Raw genomic sequence first — 22,910 nt, forward strand, 5'->3', positions numbered from 1 at the left:
AAAGCTCTAAACGGTTCCGGCCCAGCTTATCTGTCCAAACGTGTCTCCCGCTATGACCCACCTCGAAGCTTAAGATCATCGGATGAGGCCCTGCTCGCGGTCCCGTCAGCCTCACAGGTGCGGCTGGCGGGGACGAGAGACAGGGCCTTTTCAGTAGTGGCTTCCCGCCTATGGAACGCCCTCCCCATTGAAATCAGGCAGGCTCCCTCCCTCCTATCCTTCCGTAGGAAGGTAAAAACTTGGTTGTGGGGCCAGGCTTTCGAATAAGAATCAGCAGCATTAATTACTATTATGTATGCTGGAACTCAATTGACAGACCCAGTCTTTTAAACTTGTACACGCCTATCTATATTTTATAAATGCATTTTATGAATGTTTATGTAAGTTAATTTTTAACTGATTTATAGTATATTGTACTGTTTTTATATGTCTGTTTTATTGTAAGCAGCCCTGAGTCCCCTGTTGGGTGAGAAGGGCGGGATATAAATATTGTAATAAATAAATAAATAATAAATATATATGTGTGGATTGCACTTTAGTTTCAGACATTTTCTCCAATGCTCTTTCCATTTTTGATAGAAAGGATTAAGGTTAATCCAGTTCAAAGCAGATAATCTGAATTTAGAAACTAGAATATATGGCGGTAGAGATCCAACCTATGTCAGATCATTATTAAGATGCATACTAATCTGATTGCAATACTGGCCACAAGCCACTAAGGGTTTTTTTTAAAACTAGGAAATCAATAGGAATATGACACTAATCCAACAAATAATTAGTGAATTATCCTCATAATCTAATTTGTATATCCCACGGGTTTAATAGGGAATTCTTGATGTTGAGACTCATGAGAATTCAGAAATATGTTTTATATCACTAGTTTATTGCACCAATAAATATTATATTGACTAACTCCACACACATCAGATTGAGAATGACAAGCATTTTTCTTAGGAACAACAGCTTCTTTTATTAGGAACTTATCACATGAAGCCATTATTCCTTGGCAATTTTGTGGTCTAATAGCAGCCACATACTGGTATGCACACCCTTACTATTACAAATCTGTGCATTCATGCAACTGCATGAATTCACTAATATGTGTTCTTACATCCCTACTATGTCATAATCTCACCCTCCTGCACTTCTGTAATTTTTTAAAAATAATTTTAAACATTCAAATACAGCTTACTTAAAAAAGCCACCTCAGGAATACAGAGGAGGAGGAGGAGGGAAATAGGGAGAAGATGAGAATCCTGCTATCACAGAAACAGAATGCCAGCACAGACGTAGAATGGCTCAATCTCACCAGGTAGATGATGGGAATGTGGCACAATTTGCAGCTATTAACCTAACTTGTCCATCAACAGCAGGGGAGAAGTTTATCATGGGGAGGAGGAAGATCAGTAATGGGATGCACATGGTTTTGTGCAAAAGTCCCTAGTCTCTGAGGTCTCTTCCACACTGCCCCTACATCTCAGAATCGGATCCTAGATTATTTATTTATCCCAGATTGTTTGGCAGTGGAGACCCATATAATCCAGTTTAAAGCAGATAATCTGGGATCAGATCCCGGGATATAGGGCAGTGTAGAATGGGCCTAAAAATACTGAAGTCATCAATATGTTATCTACTAGTCTCATGCAATACAATTGCAACATTGTTTTAGGAGCAGATTTTGATTCACACTCTAAATAACCAGTTAAACATTTCATAGAAAGTAATATCCTATGTTTCTCCTTTGTTTCTGTTGATATTGATTTTTTTTAAAAAAGAAATGTTTAACTTTTCTTGAAATTTCTGCAGATGATTTGTCTGAATCCTGATTGGGTTAACTTTGCTTTAGGCACAATCTAGGGGAATTTCAAGGGCTACATATGAGTGTGCATACACATGTACACATTCTAACTTCGTCGTCGTCTCACTCGTTCAGTAGTTTTCAACTCTTTGTGACCTCATGAACCAGTCCACGCCAGAGCTCCCTGTCGGCCATCACTGCCCCCAGTTCCTTCAAGGTCGAGCCAGTCACTTCAAGGATACCACCCATCCATCGCACCCTTGGTCGTCCTCTCTTCCTTTTTCCTTCCATTTTCCCCAGCATCATGATCTTCTCCAAGCTTTCCTGTCTTCTCATGATGTGGCCAAAATACTTCAACTTTGCCTCTAATATCCTTCCCTTCCCCAATGGGGAATACCATTGCTTTCACTATGCAGACCTTCGTTGCCAGTGTGATGTCTGTGCTTTTCAGTATTTTATCAAGGTTGGCCATTGCTCTTCTCCCAAGAAGTAGACGTCTTCTGATTTCCTGCTGCAGTCTGCATCTGCAGTGATCTTTGCACCTAGCAATATAAAGTCTGTCACTGCCTCCACATTTTCTCCCTATATTTGCCAGTTTTCAATTGGTCTGGTTGCCATGATTTTGGTTTTCTTGATGTTTAACCGCAGCCCGGCTTTTGCACTTTCTTCTTTCACCTTGGTGATAAGGCTCCTCAGCTCTTCCTCACTTTCAGCCATCAGAGTGGTATCATCTAAGAGAATCTAGTAGTTCTTTTTTGCAGGAAACAACAAGATTCTCCCCTTCTTACTCTTCTTCCTCCTACTGAGATAATTGTGTGCAAATTACTTTTACATATTAAATTTGGTTTACACCAACTGAAGTAAAACAAGGCTGAAAGGGGAAGATGAGAAGAGAGAGATACTGGGGTGCTTTAAAAGCAGTTGAAAATATGAGTGGACAAAAGATTAATCCGGACTACTTTTGCCAATTCGGAATAATTTGGCATGAGAGTGTAGAAACTTATTTAGGACTACCACATTCTAGCATAATATGATGCCATAACTCTAAATACAACCCTGCGCTGGAGGCAGTTTACATGTGATGTGCCCCTGCTTAGACCTCATACCATCCCTTCTCTGCCCACTTTTTAGTTCTCTTCCCAACATATCTGGTCTAGCAGAACATTCCAGCTCACAGATTGCACACTTGACAGGTTGCTGAAATGAACCATTAAAAGAAGGTTAAGTTGGTAGAAGGCCATTTCTGCTGGCAGAGAAAGCTTGTACATAGTCCCAGCATTATACAGCTCATACATCTTTAGATTAGAATTTTACTGCTCATATTTTGAAAATGTGATGCTCTTTGACATTGGAAATCTACAGTGTATTTTCATCTAAAATCCAGGCTTACAAGAAAATATTATTCTAATATTTTAAGCAAAGTATTTACCAAAGTCGTCTAAGAAAACCATTCTATATCAAGACTTTTTTAATGAGCAAAAAAACAAGTATCATGCAATCTTCAGTAAAGTTAGATGACCTTGGACCTTGATACTTCACTGTGAGATGGACCTATGAAGCTGAATACTATGTTCGTGTTGACATCTAAAACTTTGCCATTTTCATCATAATTGCCTTCTCTTTTCTTTCTGTATTTTCTTCTTCTTTCAGACTAGCATTCTTGGATTTTCTATAAAATAATTTATCAAATTGTAGTTATGAGTTCAACAGAGCATAGAATGTCAGTTTCCATGTCATTAGTAAAGCTCCTGCTTGTTACATGAAAAAAGAGAAAGTTGTTTTTAAAATCTACCAGTGGTGCTAGGAATTTTTGTTTAGTTTTTCATATGATAGCAGCTACTTTGCATGTGATATATAGATCTAATATAAAAATAATACTCAGTTGGTTTTTGGTTTCCATTGCCTTTTACTATTTAATTTTGGAGATTTTTTTTCTGTATGGAAAACTCTGTCAGTCATCACCCAATTTTTTTGCAAGTATATGTCACTATTCACAAAGCTCGAGTTCCTTAAATTTACAATATGAGCAGTGATGATGTGTTATAGTAGTTGTCCCTGTTTATACAATTCCATGTGTATGTGTTTTAAAAAACAGAGGGTTGTAGAAGAGATGGCTGTCTCATTTTTGTTTTGTGCCTGAAATAATTTTAATCAAATGTTTAACTTGAAGCTACCTAATTTAGGGGAAAAGTAAGCAAGGGGCGATATGATAAATATGTGTAAAATTAGACACAGTGTATGAGGTCTGGAAATGGGGAGGTATTTTTTTCTGTTTCTCTTATAATACTAGAGCCTATTGGGTGAGTGGACCTATTAACAAAAGACCCTCCCCATAAATGTATAGCAGAGTCAGGGCTGGCCCTAGGTATTTTTCAAGTGTAGGTGAACAGAATTTTGGTGCCCCCCCCAAACCAATCACTGAAAAATAAAAGCGTTGGATAAGCAAAAATGTTGGATAATAAGGAGGAATTAAGAAAAAGACTATTAAACATCAAATTACATTAAGATTTTACAAATTAAGCACTAAAACATCATGTTTTACAACAAATGAACAGAAAAAGCAGTCTTGACTGCACCCCATATGTTTTGCGGCCGAAGCGACCGCTTAATTCGCCTCATTGTTGGACCGGCTCTGAGCAGAGTAACTTATTAACAGCCAAAAGTAATAAAAAGAACAAAAACACACAAACCAATGTTATCTCTTCCTTTGGAGGCTTTTCTTTGTAGCAAAATAATATGGTTGCACTATTTACAAAAATAAGGCTTCCATAGCACAAATAAAGTTCATTATACTTCCTTCTTTGCTTCCACGTTGCACAGGAGCGTCACACAGCAGCTTTACACACAGCAGCTTTCACACTGGAGCTTCACACACAAGGCCTTCAATTTGGGGCTTCTCTCACCAAAGCTTCTCACACCAGGCCTTCTCACACTCCTCAGGACAACACTAGCTTTGGCCCAATAACTCTGACAGGCTTCAGCCTACTCACTCTCCTCAGGGTAATGCTATCCTATTTAACCCTTTCAGTGATTGACTCACATTTTTGTAATTAAAAATAACTAGTTACTTTTTAATAGTTCTGACAGAACCTAGGGCCATCCACTGATGTGCAATGGACATAGATTTAGGGCATATAAAAGGGTTATACTTCTTTACCCAGTACATAATTGAAGCATCAAAATCCCTTCTACTAAAATGTGGCAATATCCACATGGATTATATCAAAGGGAAACTGAGAAATTCATTTACACTTTGGTATCCATTAAGATGTAGATAAGTTAGAATGGCAACGAAGGTCCACATAGTGAAAGCAATGGTATTCGCCATAGTAACCTATGGATGCGAGTAACTTTGGTGCTGGAGGAAAATCCTGAGAGTGCCTTGGACTACAAAAAGATCCAACCAGTCCATCCTCCAGGAAATAATACCCGACTGCTCACTGGAGGGAAGGATATTAGAAGCAAAGTTGAAGTATTTTGGCCACATCATGAGAAGGCAGGAAAGCTTGGAGAAGATCACAATGCTGGGGAAAATGGAAGGAAAAAGGAAGAGAGGACGACCAAGGGCGAGATGGATGGACGGTATCCTTGAAGTGACTGGCTCGACCTTGAAGGAACTGGGGACAGCCGACAGGGAGCTCTGACGTGGACTGGTCCATGAGGTCACGAAGAGTCAAAAACGACTGAATGAGTGAGACGACGACGATGAGATTCTCTTATGACCTCATCAGATGGGGATGAAGTGGAATGCTCCACTTTGCCTTCCCTTTAAGTACGGAACCTGCCATCTTCCATTATACAATACATAGCTACTTTTAGTGGGGTGCCATATTTAAAGGGAAGGTGAAGTGGAGCATGCTGCCCCAGTGTCCTGTGTTTTACCAAAGACAATGGGGGAAAGCCAAACTTCCCCCCATGAGATGGTGAATTGGGTGAGTTGGGCAATGCAGGGCATGGGGTGATGGGTTATCTATACTTTCCAATATACACCACTGGAATCACCATGATATGTGGCAATACTGGCAGTCTTTGTTATGAGGTCACTAGTTTCTGTGTTCTTATTCATTGGCAGTTTTGAAAATCTGGATCACCCTCTGATGTTGCTTGTTTTCACCTGCAAAATGTTGGAGGCCTTGTACTCTGAAGCTGAGAAATGTATGGATTTAATACATCCTCAGCTGATCTAGGTCCCATCTACAAAGGCACCTAAACCTGAGGCCAGTTGAAAGTACTGTTAATTTGGACCAGCCCTCAATTTTGAGGAGCTGTTAATACACTTCGCTCTCAAACCATGTTAGTGATGGAAGCAGAGTCCTGACTGTCCAGTCAGGTTGAACTAGTTTGGCCTTGTGAGATAGTCACACTTACCTTGGACTTGCACTGCCACCACCATAGTGGTCATAGAGCTCTGGTGAGCTCCTAGACATCACTGGGTGCCTTTGCTAATGTTGGCAAATACACACACATAACATGGGGAAAAGAGGTGATCCTTCCCCTTTCCCCAGTTAACCAGCTTTACCCCACATTAGGAGCTGGAAGTCCCTGAATGTCATGTGACTTCTGGTCCAAATTGGGGTATGTAGTCCATGCAGATTGGTCCCTGATGTCAGTTTGGCTGGCCCTTGGTCTTGTTGGCCACTAGTTAGACTTGCAGTTAAAAAACAGAGAAGTATTTTTTCTGAGCCAAACCAAAACATCACTATCACTAATGCCACTAATATTTCTTAGAACAATGTGTCACTTTCCTACTTCAATCAAAGAAAAAATATACACATCACTCTTCAGCTATGTTATAAATTGACAATCAGTAATAGTGGGTACTGTTTGAAACTAAATGCTTCAGACTCATGTGCAATGGAAATGTTCTGTGAATTCACAACAGCATAAATTCTATATTACATTCTAATCATTGAGGTGTTGATAATGCCAAACACAGAACCAATATATCTTTCTCTTCCTTCACAAATATGCCATTGCAATTACAAATGCATCTGTTTTATCTTCCTCACACCACTAAACAAGGATTCATAACAATTTCATAATAAAAAGGATTATGGTTGTGTGGCACAAATCCATGTAAGATTTATGTTCTTTTTGTTGAAAAGTTTAACACTAATCCTACCTTGCAGATTGTTTGTTTACCATCAAAATTCACACTCTTCGAGACAGCAATGCAATCTTTATTGTTATTTTTAATAGACAAAAAAGCTTTCCTGCTCCTTAAACACTCAATTATATTGAAAATGTGTTACATACCACAAGCATAATGCTAGATTTAATTTTTCTGCTAAAGGAATAAACTTTAGCAATTGCAAGTGGCTTGCACTGTCAGTAAAGTGGTGAATGTATACTAGGTTTTAGTCTAAATGTTAAGAAAACTATTCAAGATGCTATTTTAGAGATACATAGATGACTCTGGGCACATCTACACTGACCATTTAATGAAGTTTCAAACCTGCATTGAAAAAAAGTCATTTTGTTATGCAGATGATTACATAGGAAATCCTAGAACCATAGTTGTGAAAAACGTTGCAGACATTATTTCTTCTCATACACAAGGATGAAGTAGCAAAAAATTGTATCCGTCCTCTCACATACATGCGCACATGCACCCTACACTTACAAACATTTCTTTTCCATTCACTCCAATAGCAAACAATATGCTAATAAACTAATATTTCCAGGTTGCTTCTTAGAGTTCAAAGGAATGTCAAGCTAGTTTGTTTGTTTCTCATGTCAATTGTACTCCAGAGAATCTTTTGTGCAATATGTATAACTGAATATGTCTCAGCATACATCAATATACTACCTATTAAAATCTAACTTGAAGCATAGCATAGTGCATTAGCAAAAAGCAATACAATATACCATTCAGTTAGTGCAGAATGTCATATGCTGTGGAAAAACAGATTGAGTCTCTGCTTTGTTGTTAACTGGTATAAGGTAAGTATTTGCCATATACAGGCAGTCCCCAGGTTATGAACAAGATAGGTTCTGTAGGTTTGTAATTAAGTTGAATTTGTATGTAAGTCAAACCAGGTACATGTTGTAAATTTTACTTTCTTTTAGTTTTGGATAGCATAGAGAAATCTTAACATCCCTGTGGTGTTTGTTCTGCTGCCTGTGCCCCTGTTCAGATGATTTCACCTCACTTTCTCACCCTGTGACAACTGGATTTTGAAAAAAAAAGTTGTTGTAGAAGCAAGGATAGGTGATAAAACTTCAGTAGAGGCACCTTTTTCTTCATGATCACTCCCCCAGGAGTGAATTTTCCTTTTGAGGGATAGATTCTTCTCACTTCCTGTTGTCTCACCCATGTTTCTAATTAGGAATCATAAGTAACTTGGATGCTTGTAATTTCGGGACTGCCTGGTCTGGGAATATTACCACACCATGGTCTAATGCAGGCATGAGCAAACTTTTTCACATTGGAGCCGCATTGTGGGGCAGGGCGGGGTGGATGGGAGGAAGTTGGGCAGCAGGAAGAAAAGGATTTGTGCCAGGAGAAAGGCTGGGGGGAAGTTGGAATGGGCAGAGAGGGGGGAGGGTTTCAGATGTGGCTACCCAGGGCTCTCAAGAGAGCCCTGCAAAGCAGTGTGAATCTGCAGGGCCCTCCTCTTTCAAGAGTGTGCAACGGTCCCCCGTGTCCTACTGCTGAGAGGAGGGCTTGACATGTGGCTGCAGAGGGTTCTCAGGGAAGCTCTGCACAACTGCATGTGACTGAGAGAGCCCTTCTATCAGCAGGAGGACATGGTGGGCCACTACATCCTCATGACGAGAGGAGGGTGTGACACATGGCTGCCTCTCAGAGCCGGCCCTAGGTATTTTTCAAGTGTAGGCAAACAGAATTTTGGTGCCCCCCCCAACCAATAACTGAAAAATAAAAGCGTTGGATAAGCAAAAATGTTGGATAATAAGGAGTAATTAAGGAAAAGCCTATTAAACATCAAATTACATTAAAATTTTACAAATTAAGCACCAAAACATCATTTTTTACAACAAATCAACAGAAAAAAGCAGTCCTGACTGCGCCCCCGTATGTTTTGCGCCCCAAGCAACTGCTTAATTCACCTCATTGTTGGACCAGCTCTGCTGCCTCTTATACCAGTTTTATTTTCCCCACCCCTCACTGAAGCAATTTGTGCACACGCTATTAATTTGTCAGTCATTTTTTCTTTCTGTATATTCTTCACTCCTGTCATCCTTGCATGTAGTACATTTCTATTAACTATTACTATTTGTAGACTTAAAATTCTATTGATTTCTCCTTCAATCATTCTCCAGTATAAGTGTATAGTTAATATTTTAAATGTGGAAGTAACAAATTGCAAATGGAACAATATAGATAAAATTGAAAAGGTTGCAATAATCAAGTAGATGTGGGAACCAGTTAGGAACGTGCTAAGATGTGGACTGGAAAAAAATAAAATTGAGATTCATGTGATGTCACAGGCACCTTTGGCCCCTGATCCCGCAGCCATTGCTGATCAAACTGAAGAGAAGTGGGGTTTTTCCCACCTCAGCAAGATTCAATCCCTTTCCAGATGTCTTCTGTTGACATTACCGAGCCAGAGTCAATTAGGAATGCCCTTGAGATGTTGCCGGCTCTTCCCGGATCTCCGGAGAGTTTAGAATTTGATAGAAGGGCTACTTTCCAAACAGATCGCTCTCGAAGGCAAAGTTTAAGGAGAAGTGTGAGATTAGCAGAGCGAGGAGATTGTGGCTAAGCCTGTTCTCTTGGGAAGAATTGGGGAGGCAGGCATCTGGCGCCTCGTTGTTAGCAGCTCGTTTCTCTTGGGAAGATTTGGGGAGTCACGCACCTGCTTGGGGGAAGCTCTTGGACTTCAATAAAAGTTCTGTGCAGAGAATCTCTGTTGCGGTGTCAACTGAACTTCTGATTGAAGAATACATCGTCTCTTGATCCTGAGCTTCCAAGCGGCCTGCTGGCACACTTACTCTCAAGTAGACGTGTGTTGTGTCTTGTCCCTTGCCAAGTTTGGACTGCGTTTCAGATCCATCATGAACAGCTTTAGCCTTGCCTTGAAACCTTGTTTTGGACTATTACTTCAAGTACTTTCCTGAGGAACTTTGCTTCTTTCCCCACTCAAACTTCCAATAAGTGTGTTTCGGCTATTGGATTTTGGACTTTGGACTCTAATATTGGACATAAAACTTTCATTCTTTGGACTAATTCTGATCTTTCCTAAAAGGTCAATTGCTTGACTATCTATTCTGCTTATTTTTGTTTGAAACTTTTATTGCTTTAATAAAGATATTAGATTGTTTACTGGCCTCCGTGTTGGTTCCCAGTGTTTGCGCTGCCTAGGAGTGTTACAATTCAAATGTAACTTCTGTAGTTTGCTGGATAAATTGTATTACAAGGAGGGGAGAGTGGGAGCAGGATAAAACCATAAAACAACCATAAAAAAATAAAAAAATAAAAGACACATGGCTGCCTCTGGGGCCGAAAGAGCCCAAGAGGCCACATCCAGCTTGCAGGCCTTAGTTTCCCCATGCCTGGTCTAATAGCATCCAGCATCTCACAGAAAGCTGGAAAAAAACAAATAGCTTTTCTTCCTACTGCACATTCCCCCCTAATATAGATATATAAATACAGATTGCACTATGTGCTTACTTCACCATTTCATAGACCACTCCTCCCAATCTATGCTTTGGTCTCCTTTGCCCTTTGCCTGTGCTTTTGTTGTTGTTTGTTTTTTGTTTTCCTAGAAGAACTGCACAATTTCAGGATTTGGATCAGCATTGCGAGAGTCTGCCATTTCATGTTTTCATTATTGCATCATTTTGTAGTTGTACAGTAACAGAGTTCGGAGTTACCATGTACACATAAATCCCTCTATGCACCCCATCATAACAACCATGGATGACATAATAAATATGGATATGGATATTGTAGTTCCCAGACTGATTAGTTTATGCTAATAATAATAATAATAATAATAATAATAATAATAATAATAATACTTTTTTTCTATCCCGCCACCATCTCCCCGAAGGGACTCGGAGCGGTTAACATGGGGCGATGCTACCAGAGGGTGATATAGGTATCAGTGCCAAACCTTGTTGAACGCCAGCAGAATTTTGAGAGTTCTGATCAGTGACAATATTTGTTGAGATACTCCCATTAAAGGTGTACATCCATTTTCAAAAGGCATTTTTTAATATATCACATTTATCAATACAGCTGAACACATAATCAGTAAAATAACTTTTCCAAAGATGTCTTAGTAGTACATCCCCCATGAATGGAATGCTCATACAGTTATGAGAAACAGAATAGCACCAGCATACTGCAAAATTTTGCAGGTACTTTAAATAAAATAAAGAAATAAAAAAGAGGGTGATGGGGCAAGAAGGAGAAATAGTGGCTATGCACCACTCTGTCTGCTTGCTGGAAGTGAAATGGCTATATTTTGGAGGGAAGTGGAGCAGAGACAGATGATATTCGCAAAAATCATGTGGATTTTCTCAATTTTGCTGCAGCAGTGGTTTATCACACCACTGTCCACACTGGAAATGAAGTGCTTTCAGGAGCTTATTCATGGGTTTACCCCATTAATTAAAAGGTATGGCCAAACAACAGGGAAGAACTGGAATGCCACTGCTTTGAAACAACATTGTGTGATAAGCAGCATGAACACTTGCTATTCAGCAGTCACAAACATTTGCCCCTATCCTAATCTGATAATATAACAAATCTAATCATTAGTCCACTTGTTCCATGCAGTCTGCTATTACACAAACTTTTCATTCCTCCTAACAGAGATGTTCTTTTAACTGAAATTATCAAAAACAAAGCATACATTCTACCATTGAACTACAGACCTTTTCTTTACTTTGCAATATTTTCAACTGAAATTGTATCTTTCCCTGAAATAGTGAGTTCCATTGGTTAATGTCAGAATGATGGAAAACAATGGAGAAAACAAGACAGAAGAACCAGCAAGTTCAGGGGAATTCCAAGACTTTCAGAAGTACAACAAATCTTCTTAAAATCCTTAAGGGGGTAACCTTTCTGCTCCCAATGAACTAGTCTAAGAGAACTGTGACTGCTCAAAAGCTGCCAAATGCTGACTGTCACTTGAAAAGGAAAAATAGAAAACTGGGTGGGAGCCAGAATGGAAAGCTTCATGGTTGGCTGGATGACATCCTGAATTTTGTTGAAGCCCAGTTTATCACTAATATCAATCAAGCACAGCAACTTCCTAAGTTTCGATAACCCTTGAAGCACAGTGAGGTTTTTAAAGCACATTTCCCCAGTCACATCTTTTTGCAAACTTTAATGTAAGGCAGGGATAATTGATTTCTCTTTACACTTATCACAAGAGAGTAGCAACAGTAAATGTGAAAGAAACTCATAGCTCCTTAACTTACACTATTTTAACATAACGAAACTGAAAGAATTGTCAACTACAAACCAAAATGCAAAAGTATATCAATCATGTTTTATGCAATTTGTGCACATCATAAACATAGCTCCAGAAGACTGAATGTAAGAACAGACAACTTTCTTTTAAATCAATATTATGTATTTTTCTGTTAGATGACTTTAAATCTTGGGACGTTTCCCCATCAGCATTATAGAACAGAGGCCAATCGTCCTATCTGCTTCAGCAGCATTCTGGGAAATATAGTTTAGGGAAGTTGAGGACCTCTCTAGCTGAGAATTCCAAAGGCTTTCCCCTGAACTACATTTCCCAGAATTGTGTGGAGCAACTTGGACGACTAGCAGATAACAGCTTTCTATATCACTGTTGGGAAAATTTCCTATATTTACTCTAATCATATGCATGTTTTTCTAGTTTGTATAACCAATACTATAACATCTATCTCTTTTTTGAGTACAGGCAGTCCTCGAGTTACAAACAGCTGACTTACACATGAGAACGGGGGTGATACAACAGGAAGTGAGAGCAATATACCCCTCAGGAGGGGAAATTCACCCCTGAAAGAGTTATTATGGTGTCTCAACTGAAGCTTTGTCACCAATCCTTGTTTCCACAACAAAACAATATTTTTCAAAATCCAGTGATCACATGGACAGAAAGTGAGGTGAAATCTCCTGAACAGGGGCACAGACAGCCAAACAAACACCATGGGGGTGGGACCGGGCTGTGGCACAGCTGGTTAGTAGTCAGCTGCAATAAATCACTACTGACCGTGAGGTCATGAGTTCGAATCCAGCCTGGGTCAGAGTAAGCTCCCAACCATTAAATAGTCTAGCTTGCTGTTGACTTATCCAAGCTAAACGGCTGGCAGAAGCTTGGATAAGTGAATATCTTGGATAATAAGGAGGGATTAAGGAAAAGCCTATTAAACATCAAATTAGGTTATGATTTTACAAATTAAGCACCAAAACATCATGTTATACAACAAATTTGACAGAAAAAGTAGTTCAATACGCAGTAATATTATGTTGTAATTACTGTATTTACAAATTTAGCACCAAAATATCACAACGTATTGAAAACATTGACTACAAAAATGGCTTGGATAATCCAGAGGCTTGGATAAGTGAGACTCTACTGTACTACTGTTATGATTTATAAAACCCAATAAAAATGTTAAAAAATATGGTATACATCTTTGGCAGGTGTTACATGTAAGAAATGTACCTGTTCCAACTTACATATAAATTTAACTTAAGAACAAACCTACAGAACCTATCTTGTTTGTAACTTGGGGACTGCTTGTACTGCAAATTTTATGAAATATACAGGAAACTCTTTTTAGGAAAAAATACCTTCTTTTTCTGAGAAGGCCATGGCAAAGCTCACCATCTTCTGTGAGCAGATTTTTTTTGCTTCTCATAAACTATGTGAAGGCAAATCAAATCTCTAAAAATAGATTTTGCCAGGTTTCCATACTTCTCCTTTGTGATATGCAAACATTTTTTCCCTTCTTACATTCAATGGCCATGCTAAATGTTCCATGAAATTATATGAAAAAAACACCATACCTTACTAAGTTGTTAGCACTGTCTGGATCCTGTGCTGTTACTGTTCCCACAATAGTTCCAATCCTGGCATTTTCATGAACATCCATGATATAAGATGGCAGAGTGAACACTGGAGCCTCATCCACATCCCCAACAATGATCTTCAACATAGTTACATCTTTAAAAGGTCCTAAATGTGAGAAGCGGAAATCGAGGTGGGTATTTGCTCCTTCTATATTAAGAGTATAGGATTTCTTTTTTTCATAGTTGAGTGGCTGTGGGAAGAAAAGAAATGTACTATTACCACTGTGAATGGGGCCTTGAGTGATTTTACAAATGTACTCTTTCTTCACCTTATTTGTACCACCATGAGTGTCTTCTAGGCTCAAAGGTGTTCACATATTGGTTTCGATAGCTATTAACATAGTTTCTTTGAGTACACTTCATTTCATATTATATTTCATAATATAGTGTAGGTTTAGTCAGTTTAGCCACTTCCTTTTTTTCTAACTGGCTAAGTGAAGCACATAATAGCACCTGTTTTCTTGAAATAATAATAAAAAAACTCATCAAAGTTGTAGTTAGATATCATATAGTATGATGTAATGATTTGAATATTGGACTATGATTCTGCATACCAGGGTCTGAAACGTGATGAAAATTGCTTAATGGTTTAGGGTGAGTCACACACTCTCAGCCCCAGAAAACTTTATGATAGGCTTGCCTTAAGGTCATCATGACCTAAAGGCACACAGTAATATGGCTACGGTTGTTGCAATGGAACCGAGTTCTCTTGTTTCTGCCCTACAAATGGAGAGAGGTACCGATCATGCTGGTGATGCTGCCTAAGGAAGTCTAGCCAAACAAAGCTGAAACAATTTAAGGGCAGTTTTGTCTCGTCTGTGACTTCTTCTCACTTCCCCAGCCAATTATCAAGAGAGTAATGTTTGCCTTTACCAGTCTGGGCAACTAGAGATGGTTTTGTCTTAATTATTAAAGTAACTCAAAAGTATGTGTTGTTGCTTTGTGTACTTTGCTCTTTGGCATTAGGGGGGCAGCTAAGGCTGTGTAATCTTCCTAGTTTAACCATATTATTTATAAAGAGCAGGGGACTTGCACGTTTGTCTGTTATAGAACCTTAAGAATCTTGTGACACTTTAAACAGTAGCAAATATAAAGTCTAATCCTATGTACGCTTACTTGGATTAAGTCTTATTAAACATATAGGGATTCCCCTCTAAATAGGCATGAACCCTATTAATCTTATTTATTTATTTATTTATGTCATTTCTATCTCGCCTTTCTCACCCGAGGGGACCCAAGGCGGCTTACAAATTTGGCAAGATTCAATGCCGATAAACAACAATACAATAGAATAAAACATAGAGCAATTAAAAACAATTAGGCATTAAACAGTAAAACAGGAGCCACCACAGAGAAAGCCCTGTCTCTCATCCCCACCAGTCGCGCTTGCGAGGCAGGTGGGACCGAGAGCAGGGCCTCCCCAGACTATCTTAAAGTTCTCGTAGGCTAATAGGAGGAGATACATTCAGACAGGTAAGTTGGACCAGAACCATTTAGGGCTTTGTAGGTCAAGACCAGCACTTTGAATTGGGCCTGGTAGCATATTGGCAGCCAGTGCTCCCTGTATGCTGCTCTAGTTATAAGTCTGGCTCCACCCGTTGTACTAATTGAAGCTTCTGGGCCGTCTTCAAAGGCAACCCCACATAGAGCACGTTGTAGTAATCCAAGAAGGATGTGACAAGAGCATGGACCACCGTGTCCAAGACAGAGTTCCCAAGGTATGGGCACAACTGGCACACAAGTCTTAGTTGTGCAAATGCCAAGACCTGGGTTCCAGGTTCAGTGATGAATCCAGGAGAACTCCCAAGCTGCCAACCTGTGTCTTCAGGGGGAGTGTAACCCCATCCAACACAGGCTGTAACCTTATGCCCTGTTTGGCCTTACGACTAACCAGGAGCAGGGGTGGTTCAACTATTAGGCGAAGTACGTGGTTGCCGAAGGCGCCATCCTCTGGGGGCACAGTTGAGGCACCTCTTGAGGCACCTCAAAGTGCCCCTAATGAGCAGCTTCTTTTTTGTCTTTTTGTCTCCCCCCCCCCTCTCCACTGGGAGGAGGCAAGCCCTCCGGGTGCATCTCACCTTCACCCACCTGCATGTGCGCATGCGTGCATGCGTGTGCGAGCACCCCTGTCTCCTCCTCCCAGGCCCACAGCCTGGCTGGCCTCTGAGGCCTCGCGCCAGCCTCTGCAGGCTGCCCGCAGCCTGGCCTGCCTTCACCTCCTCGAGGCCAGGTCTCCAGGCTGCCTGGCCATGTTCCAGAAGCTTTCTCTCCTGATGGTTAACCCCACCTATGGCAGGCATCCTCAGAGGTTGTGAGGTTTGTTGGAATCGAGGTAAGTGAGGTTACATATATGGACCTGAATATACTGTATAAGACTTCTATTATTATTATTATTATTATTATTATTATTATTATTATTATTATTATTATTATTATCGTTATTGTTATTATGATGTCCAGGGTAGGAGAAAGGAAGAACTCTTGTCTGTTGGAGACAGGTGTGGATTTTGCCACTGGCCACCTTGATTAGCATTTAATGGCCTTGCAGCTTCAAAGCCTGGTTGCTTCCTCCCTGGGGGCATCCTTAGTTGGGAGGTGTTAGCTGGCCCTGATTGTTTCCTGTCTGGATTTCCCCTGTTTTCAGAGTGTTGTTCTTTATTTATTGTCCTGATTTTAGAGGTTTTTTTACATTCGTCTGATTCCCTTTCGGTGGCCTTTTAATTCCTATGGATTTCTAAGGACCCCTAGGGCTCTTCCACACAGCCATATAACCCAGAATCTCAAAGCAGAATAACCCACAATATCTGCTTTGAACTGCGTTATCTGAGTCCACACTGCTCTATATCCCAGTTCAATGTTTGGTGCTAAATTCGCAAATATAGTAATTCCTACATAACATTACCATGTATTGAACTGCTTTTTCTGTCAATTTGTTGTAAACATGATATTTTGGTGCTTAATTTGTAAAATCTTAATGTAATTTGATGTTTAATAGGCTTTTCCTTAATCCCTCCTTATTATCCAATATTTTCGCTTATCCAATGTTTTTATTTTTCAGTGATTGGTTTGGGGGGCGGCGCCAAAATTCTGTTTGCTTACACTTGAAAATTGCCTTGGGCCGGCCCTGACCAGGAAGACCTCTGTCTTGTCTGGATTCAATTTCAATTTGTTCACCCTCAGCCAGTCCAACACAGCTGCCAAACACCGGTTCAGGACCTGAACAGCCTCCTTAGTAACAGTGGGAAGGAGTGACAGAGTTGGATATCATCTGCGTACAGATGACACTGTACTCCGAAACTCCGGATGATCTCTTCCAGTGGCTTCATGTATATGTTAAACTACATGCGGGGCATGTTGTTTAACATATCTGTTGATCTGTTATAATATTCTAAATGTTCATGGATTATTAGTTCTCATATCTGTTATGACTTGGCCCTATGAATCCTATGATTATTCAACACTGAATATAAATATCATTACAAAGAATTAAGAAAAGTAACGTGTACTTGCAAGTATATTTTTTTAGGGCCAAATCAAGCTGTTTAAAAAGATGACTTGGGAATTTCTGATTAAAATCTTCTCATCACTTAATTTTTTTAAAACCAACTAACTAAGTCTATTTTTTTCAGATTCTCTATAGCTATCCTAAAATACTTTATTCTCAAAAAAGGATAATTACCTCAGGAATATCCCTCTTCCACTGTTGGAATAGAAATAATTTCAGAATGATATCTCATACGTCAATGCTTCAGCTATGTTATAGGAATGAGGTGAAGAAAAGTTTTAATTACTGAAAAGGAAAATTAACATTGATAACACTCTGACTAAGGCACAATGCCTCTGAAATTATAAAGAGTTGATATGAGAAGATGAATTCATGGCTAGAATTTTAGATTTCTCTTGGCTCAGTTACAGCTACAGTTCGTGGTAGCCTGAATTAAAATATGAGCTTAGCCATCTAATTAGTTTCAAGCAAATCATTGCGGCTTTCTTTCTCCAATTTCCTACATGTAAATAGGTAACAATTGTGGCATGTTTGGTTTTGCTATAAAACTATATTGATTTACATGTTATGAATGTGCATAAATAGTAGTGATCCTAAACACATTTGTGGCTGAGGCAAAATTGCAAGTTTCTCTGTATGTATGTACATACATTTCCAAGGTCATATAATTTGACTATAGAAAATCCTGAGTGTGCCTTGGACCACAAGAAGATCCAACCAGTCCATCCTCCAGGAAATAATGCCCGACTGCTCACTGGAGGGAAGGATATTAGAGGCAAAGTTGAAGTATTTTGGCCACATCATGAGGAGACAGGAAAGCTTGGAAAAGATCACGATGCTGGGGAAAATGGAATGAAAAAGGAAGAGAGGGCGACCAAGGGTGAGATGGATGGATGGTATCCTTGAAGTGACTGGCTTGACCTTGAAGGAACTGAGGGCAGTGACGGCTGACAGGGAGCTCTGGCATGGACTGGTCCATGAGGTCACGACGAGTCAAAAACGACTGAATGAGTGAGACGACGACGAGATGTTTAGACTCTGCTGGTGACATCAGGGATCATTTTGAATTTTTGCCCTCCATCCAACTTCAGATATAGGTCTTCTTGACTACTCTATACTTGTTTTAGTGGGAAGCATAGTTTTCTGAGTGTTTAGTTTGTTAGGTCAATTTGGTTTCATTTGACTGTAATGATGTAACAGGTAATTTATTTATTGCATTTATATATCATTTTTCTCACTCTTAAGGGAACTCAAAGCGGCTCACATCAAATAAATAAATGCCTCACAAATAATAAAACAGTACATTACACAGCTAAAACAGTGGCCTATCATTATAAATATAACAATGAAAACTATGAAACATCAGATATAAACATAAAGCAATTTAAAATTGCACTGATGCAAAGATTATCATCCAACTGCTAGGCTGTTGTAGTCAGTTTATCTCTATGGCCAGCCTATCCAGTTGTAGCATTTGCGCCCGGGCTGTGGTGCAAGCTGGTGAGCAGCCAGCTGCAGCCAGCTGAGACCAATCACTCTGACCAAGAGGTCATGAGTTCGAGGCCAGCTCGGAGCCTGCGTTTGTCTTCTGTCTTTGTTCTATGTCAAGGCATTGAATGTTTGCCTTATATGTGTAATGTGATCCGCCCTGAGTCCCCTTCGGGGTGAGAAGGGCGGAATATAAATACTGTAAATAAATAAATTTGCTTTTGTGGGTGGGTTCTTAGCTGGGATACTGGTGATCAAGTCGCCCTATTGTTGACTCTGTAGGCAGTAGGAGGCATAGCCATACAATAATCGCCCTCAAGACCCTTGTTTCCCCCACCCCTCCCACCCGGATATTCAGTTGTTCTAAGTTGTCCTTAACTACCAAGGATGTACAGTCATAGTCCAGTTTCCTTTTAAGATCCTCTATATGATTAAAAATAAGTTGTAAGGTCTGTTCTATCAGATCACACAAATTAGGGGGTTCTTTCATGTGTGTTGCGGATTCAGCAATAGAGCCTACTGTCAAGTCAGCTGGGTCGTAATCTGTGTTTGGTGGATTAAGTTACATTTGGTTTGTCATTTGATTTGTAGAAATTCTACAGTATTTGAGGTTTGTGACACCCCCTCAACATGGAAATCTAAAAGCTAATCACTGGCTTCTGAATCCTGTTGCTAAGGACATGGAGATATGCATGCAGAGCAATCGATCATCTGTGGACTAACTTCTGGTTCTGGCGTGCATAACTTGTTTATTTCCTTGGGCTTATATCCTGCTTATCCATGGGATGAAATTTCTGCGTAGGCTTCCCCCACTCCTCTCAGATTCTGATTATTTGTACTTCATAAAATGTGCCCCCTATTAACTCCACATTTTGTATCTTGCTTCTTTATGTATGCCTCTGATTTAATGAATGACATTATTTCAGAACAAATGTGACAGTATAGCTAGGATTTCAGTGATCATTATTTCTTACTTATTGTATTAGAAGTATATCTCGCAAAATCTGTAAAAAGATTCTGAGGCTTATGTATGATGACAAGTAATCTCCGTTGTTGTCATTCCACTATTCTGAGGGATTCTGTAACCCCAAAACTTAATTCCATGGTTTAGAACAATCAGTGTAAGCATATAGATTCAGACTGGAATATGGTGGCCAACTATTTTCCTATGAAATAAATGTTAACAGGCAATATTATCTACAGGTAAGTGACACTGGCATCCATAGGATGAGATCACATTGTTCATGGTCTCAGATGGTTTATTGGTTTTTAATTTGCACTTCCAGATTGAAACTCCCTTCTGGCTGAGGTTAAACTGGTGACCCTCTGTCCCAGTCTGGCAGATGTTTGACATTGATGAATGCTTAATCAAAGGGGATGATTGTTTTTTCTATTAATCTGGTTAAAACCATGCATTTAATCTGTTTCAATTATATTTTAATTAGAATTGATGTTGGCCACTGTCCTTATTGCAATTTTTGGCAGAAAGACATATTTAACAAATAAAGTTTGGAGCAGGCATCATTCAGCAAAGATCAATAACCATATGAGTCAATTCAGAACAGTTGTTGCATGAAGGTAGAAATAAGGGGAGAAAGGAAACAGGAATAGATGTAATTGAGAAATGGTTAGCATTTCTTATGAGGGTCAAAATGCTAGAGGTAGAACTAGCTGACAGTTAGACAAATTATCAAAACCTGAAGACTTTCTGTGACTATAGTGTCAACAGCAATGCCCATACCACCAAAAGGAAGGGTTATAGGGAAGTCTTCTGATACATTATCTCCAGATTTCAAGTACCTAGCTCAGAAAGGTTCAGCAGGAAAAAAATCCTTGATAATGAAGTTCAAGGTGAAGAGCAAAAATATTTGTTTCTCATTTTATCCCCCCTAGAAAACAAGAAATGTTGTTTTTTTGTTTGCTGTGTTGTCAAAGGCTTTCACGGCTGGAATCACAGGATTGTTGTGGTTTTCCAGGTTGTATGACCATGTTCCAGAAGTATTGTCTCCTGACGTTTCACTCACATCTATGGCAGGCGTCCTCAGAGGTTGTGAGGTATATTGGAAAAACAAGGCAAGTTTATATATCTGTGGAAGGTCCAGAGTAGGAGAAAGATCTCTTGTCTGTTGGAAGCCAGTGTGAATGTTGTAATGAATCACATTGATTAACATTAATGGCCTTGCAAACTTAAGGCCAAGAACAAGCCATGAGAGCAAAGGCAAAGATTCACCCAGAGGAAGTGTTCTTACCATACATCAAGGGAACCAATGACTGCATAGGCAAGCTGATGAAGAAACACAACCTACAAACTATCTACAGACCGACTAAGAAAATCCAACAAATGCTACGTTCAGCAAAGGACAAGAGGGATCTTCTCACTTCTGCAGGAGTCTACTGCACACCATGAAGCTGTGGACAAGTCTACATAGGGACCACCAAATGCAGCATTGTCCAAACATGTATCAAGGAACATGAAAGGCACTGCAGACTAGCTCAACCAGAGAAGTCAGCCATAGCAGATCACTTGATGAACCAACCTGGACACAGTATATTATTAGCTGGCATTACTCCTCCTGACGTGCGACGGGAAGTTGCTGCTAACAGTGAGAGAAAAAAGGTCGAACATTGTGAAAGCCACCCACTGCATGACTATCAGCCTCCTCCCACCAGACTCAAATCAAGGAAGGGCTTCATGAGAACCACCACTCCTCTTGATGTTCCTCCAGCAGCAGCAAGGGTGTCCCTCTGGGCAGCTAAACCTGGCAATTCTAACTGGATGGCCCCCCACGAGGGTCTTCCTCCAGGGGCAAACCAGGAATGGGCAACTTGGAAGTCCCTGAACAGACTCAGAAGTGGAGTGGGCAGATCAAAAGACAACTTGGCAAGGTGGCACTACCTGGAGGAATCCTCCACCTTGTGTGACTGTGGAGCTGAACAAACAACTCAGCATATGAATGCTTGCCCACAATGCCCTGCCTCATGTACGGAGGAGTTGTTGTTTAAAGCTATGGACAATGTGGTTGCTGTTGCCCGCTTTTGGTCCAAAACTATTTAGTTGCTTGTGATTTCTTTTCTTTTTTATTTTATTTCCATTATTTGAAATGTATTTGCTGTACCAATGCTTTTGACACGAAATAAATAAATTTGAGAACACAGAAATGCTGGACCACTCTAACAACCACCATGTCAGACTAGACAGAGAGGCCACTGAAATCCACAATCATGTGGACAATTTCAACAGAAAGGAGGAAACCATGAAAATGAACAAAATCTGGCTACCAGTATTAAAAAGCTCTAAAATCAGAACAGTAAATAAGGAACAACACTCTGAAAACATATGAATACTAGACATGACTCAATCAGTGGCAGCTGATGCCTCTGAACAAAGGACTCCCCCAGGCAGGAAGAAGCCAGGACATGAAGTATGCAAGGCCATTAATGTTAATTAATGTGATTAATTACAACATTCACACTGGCCTCCAACAGACAAGAGTTCTTTCTCCCACCCTGGACCTTCCACAGATGTATAAACCTGCCTTGTTTTTCCAATATACCCCACAACCTCTGAGGATGCCTGCCATAGATGTGGGTGAAACATCAGGAGAGAATACTTCTGGAAACTGGCCATACAGCCCTGAAAACACACAACAACCCTGTTTATTTGTTTTTAAGAGCAAATAATGTTTGTGACGCAGAAACAATTCCTGGGAAAATCACTTGAGGGGTAAATCAGATATGAGATGACGCAAGCACATACTTTGGGGGGGGGGGGGGGGTCATGTCGTATCCAGATAGATAGAAAGAGTGGAACCTTGACTTGACAGCATCCCAACTTGAGAATGTTTTGTATTAAAGCCACCACCCAATCCGGGTTTCACTTTGACATAAGAGCAGCATTTGCGTTAAGAGTTAGTGTCAGGAGGAAGCACTAGTGATTGAGGACAGGGCTTTAGGACTTCAAGGGAGCAAGCTCTGTGCCTCGAGCCTCCATGCCTTGTGCTCTTGTCTGCTTTGCTTTTGTCTGCTTTGAGAAGCTTTGTGTTAGTTGATTTTGTGTGTTTTATTCCTGGTATATT

General features: G+C 40.0%; 1 protein-coding gene across 7 annotated transcripts in view; it reads right to left on the reverse strand.

Annotated features, from left to right (window-relative positions):
• cdh18 (cadherin 18) overlaps window positions 1-22,910 on the reverse strand; it is an 854,880-nt gene that overhangs the window by 88,111 nt on the left and 743,859 nt on the right. For 6 of the 7 annotated variants that reach the window (XM_062977606.1, XM_008114216.3, XM_008114218.2 and 3 more), the window contains one exon: window positions 13,779-14,032. In XM_062977606.1, the coding sequence (XP_062833676.1) occupies window positions 13,779-14,032 (254 nt within the window). The remainder of the gene's footprint in view (window positions 1-13,778; window positions 14,033-22,910) is intronic. The other variant, XM_016994920.2, reaches the window with a different exon arrangement.

The sequence above is a fragment of the Anolis carolinensis genome, chromosome 4 (assembly GCF_035594765.1).
Source record: "Anolis carolinensis isolate JA03-04 chromosome 4, rAnoCar3.1.pri, whole genome shotgun sequence".
Classification (NCBI taxonomy): Eukaryota; Metazoa; Chordata; class Lepidosauria; order Squamata; family Dactyloidae; genus Anolis; species Anolis carolinensis.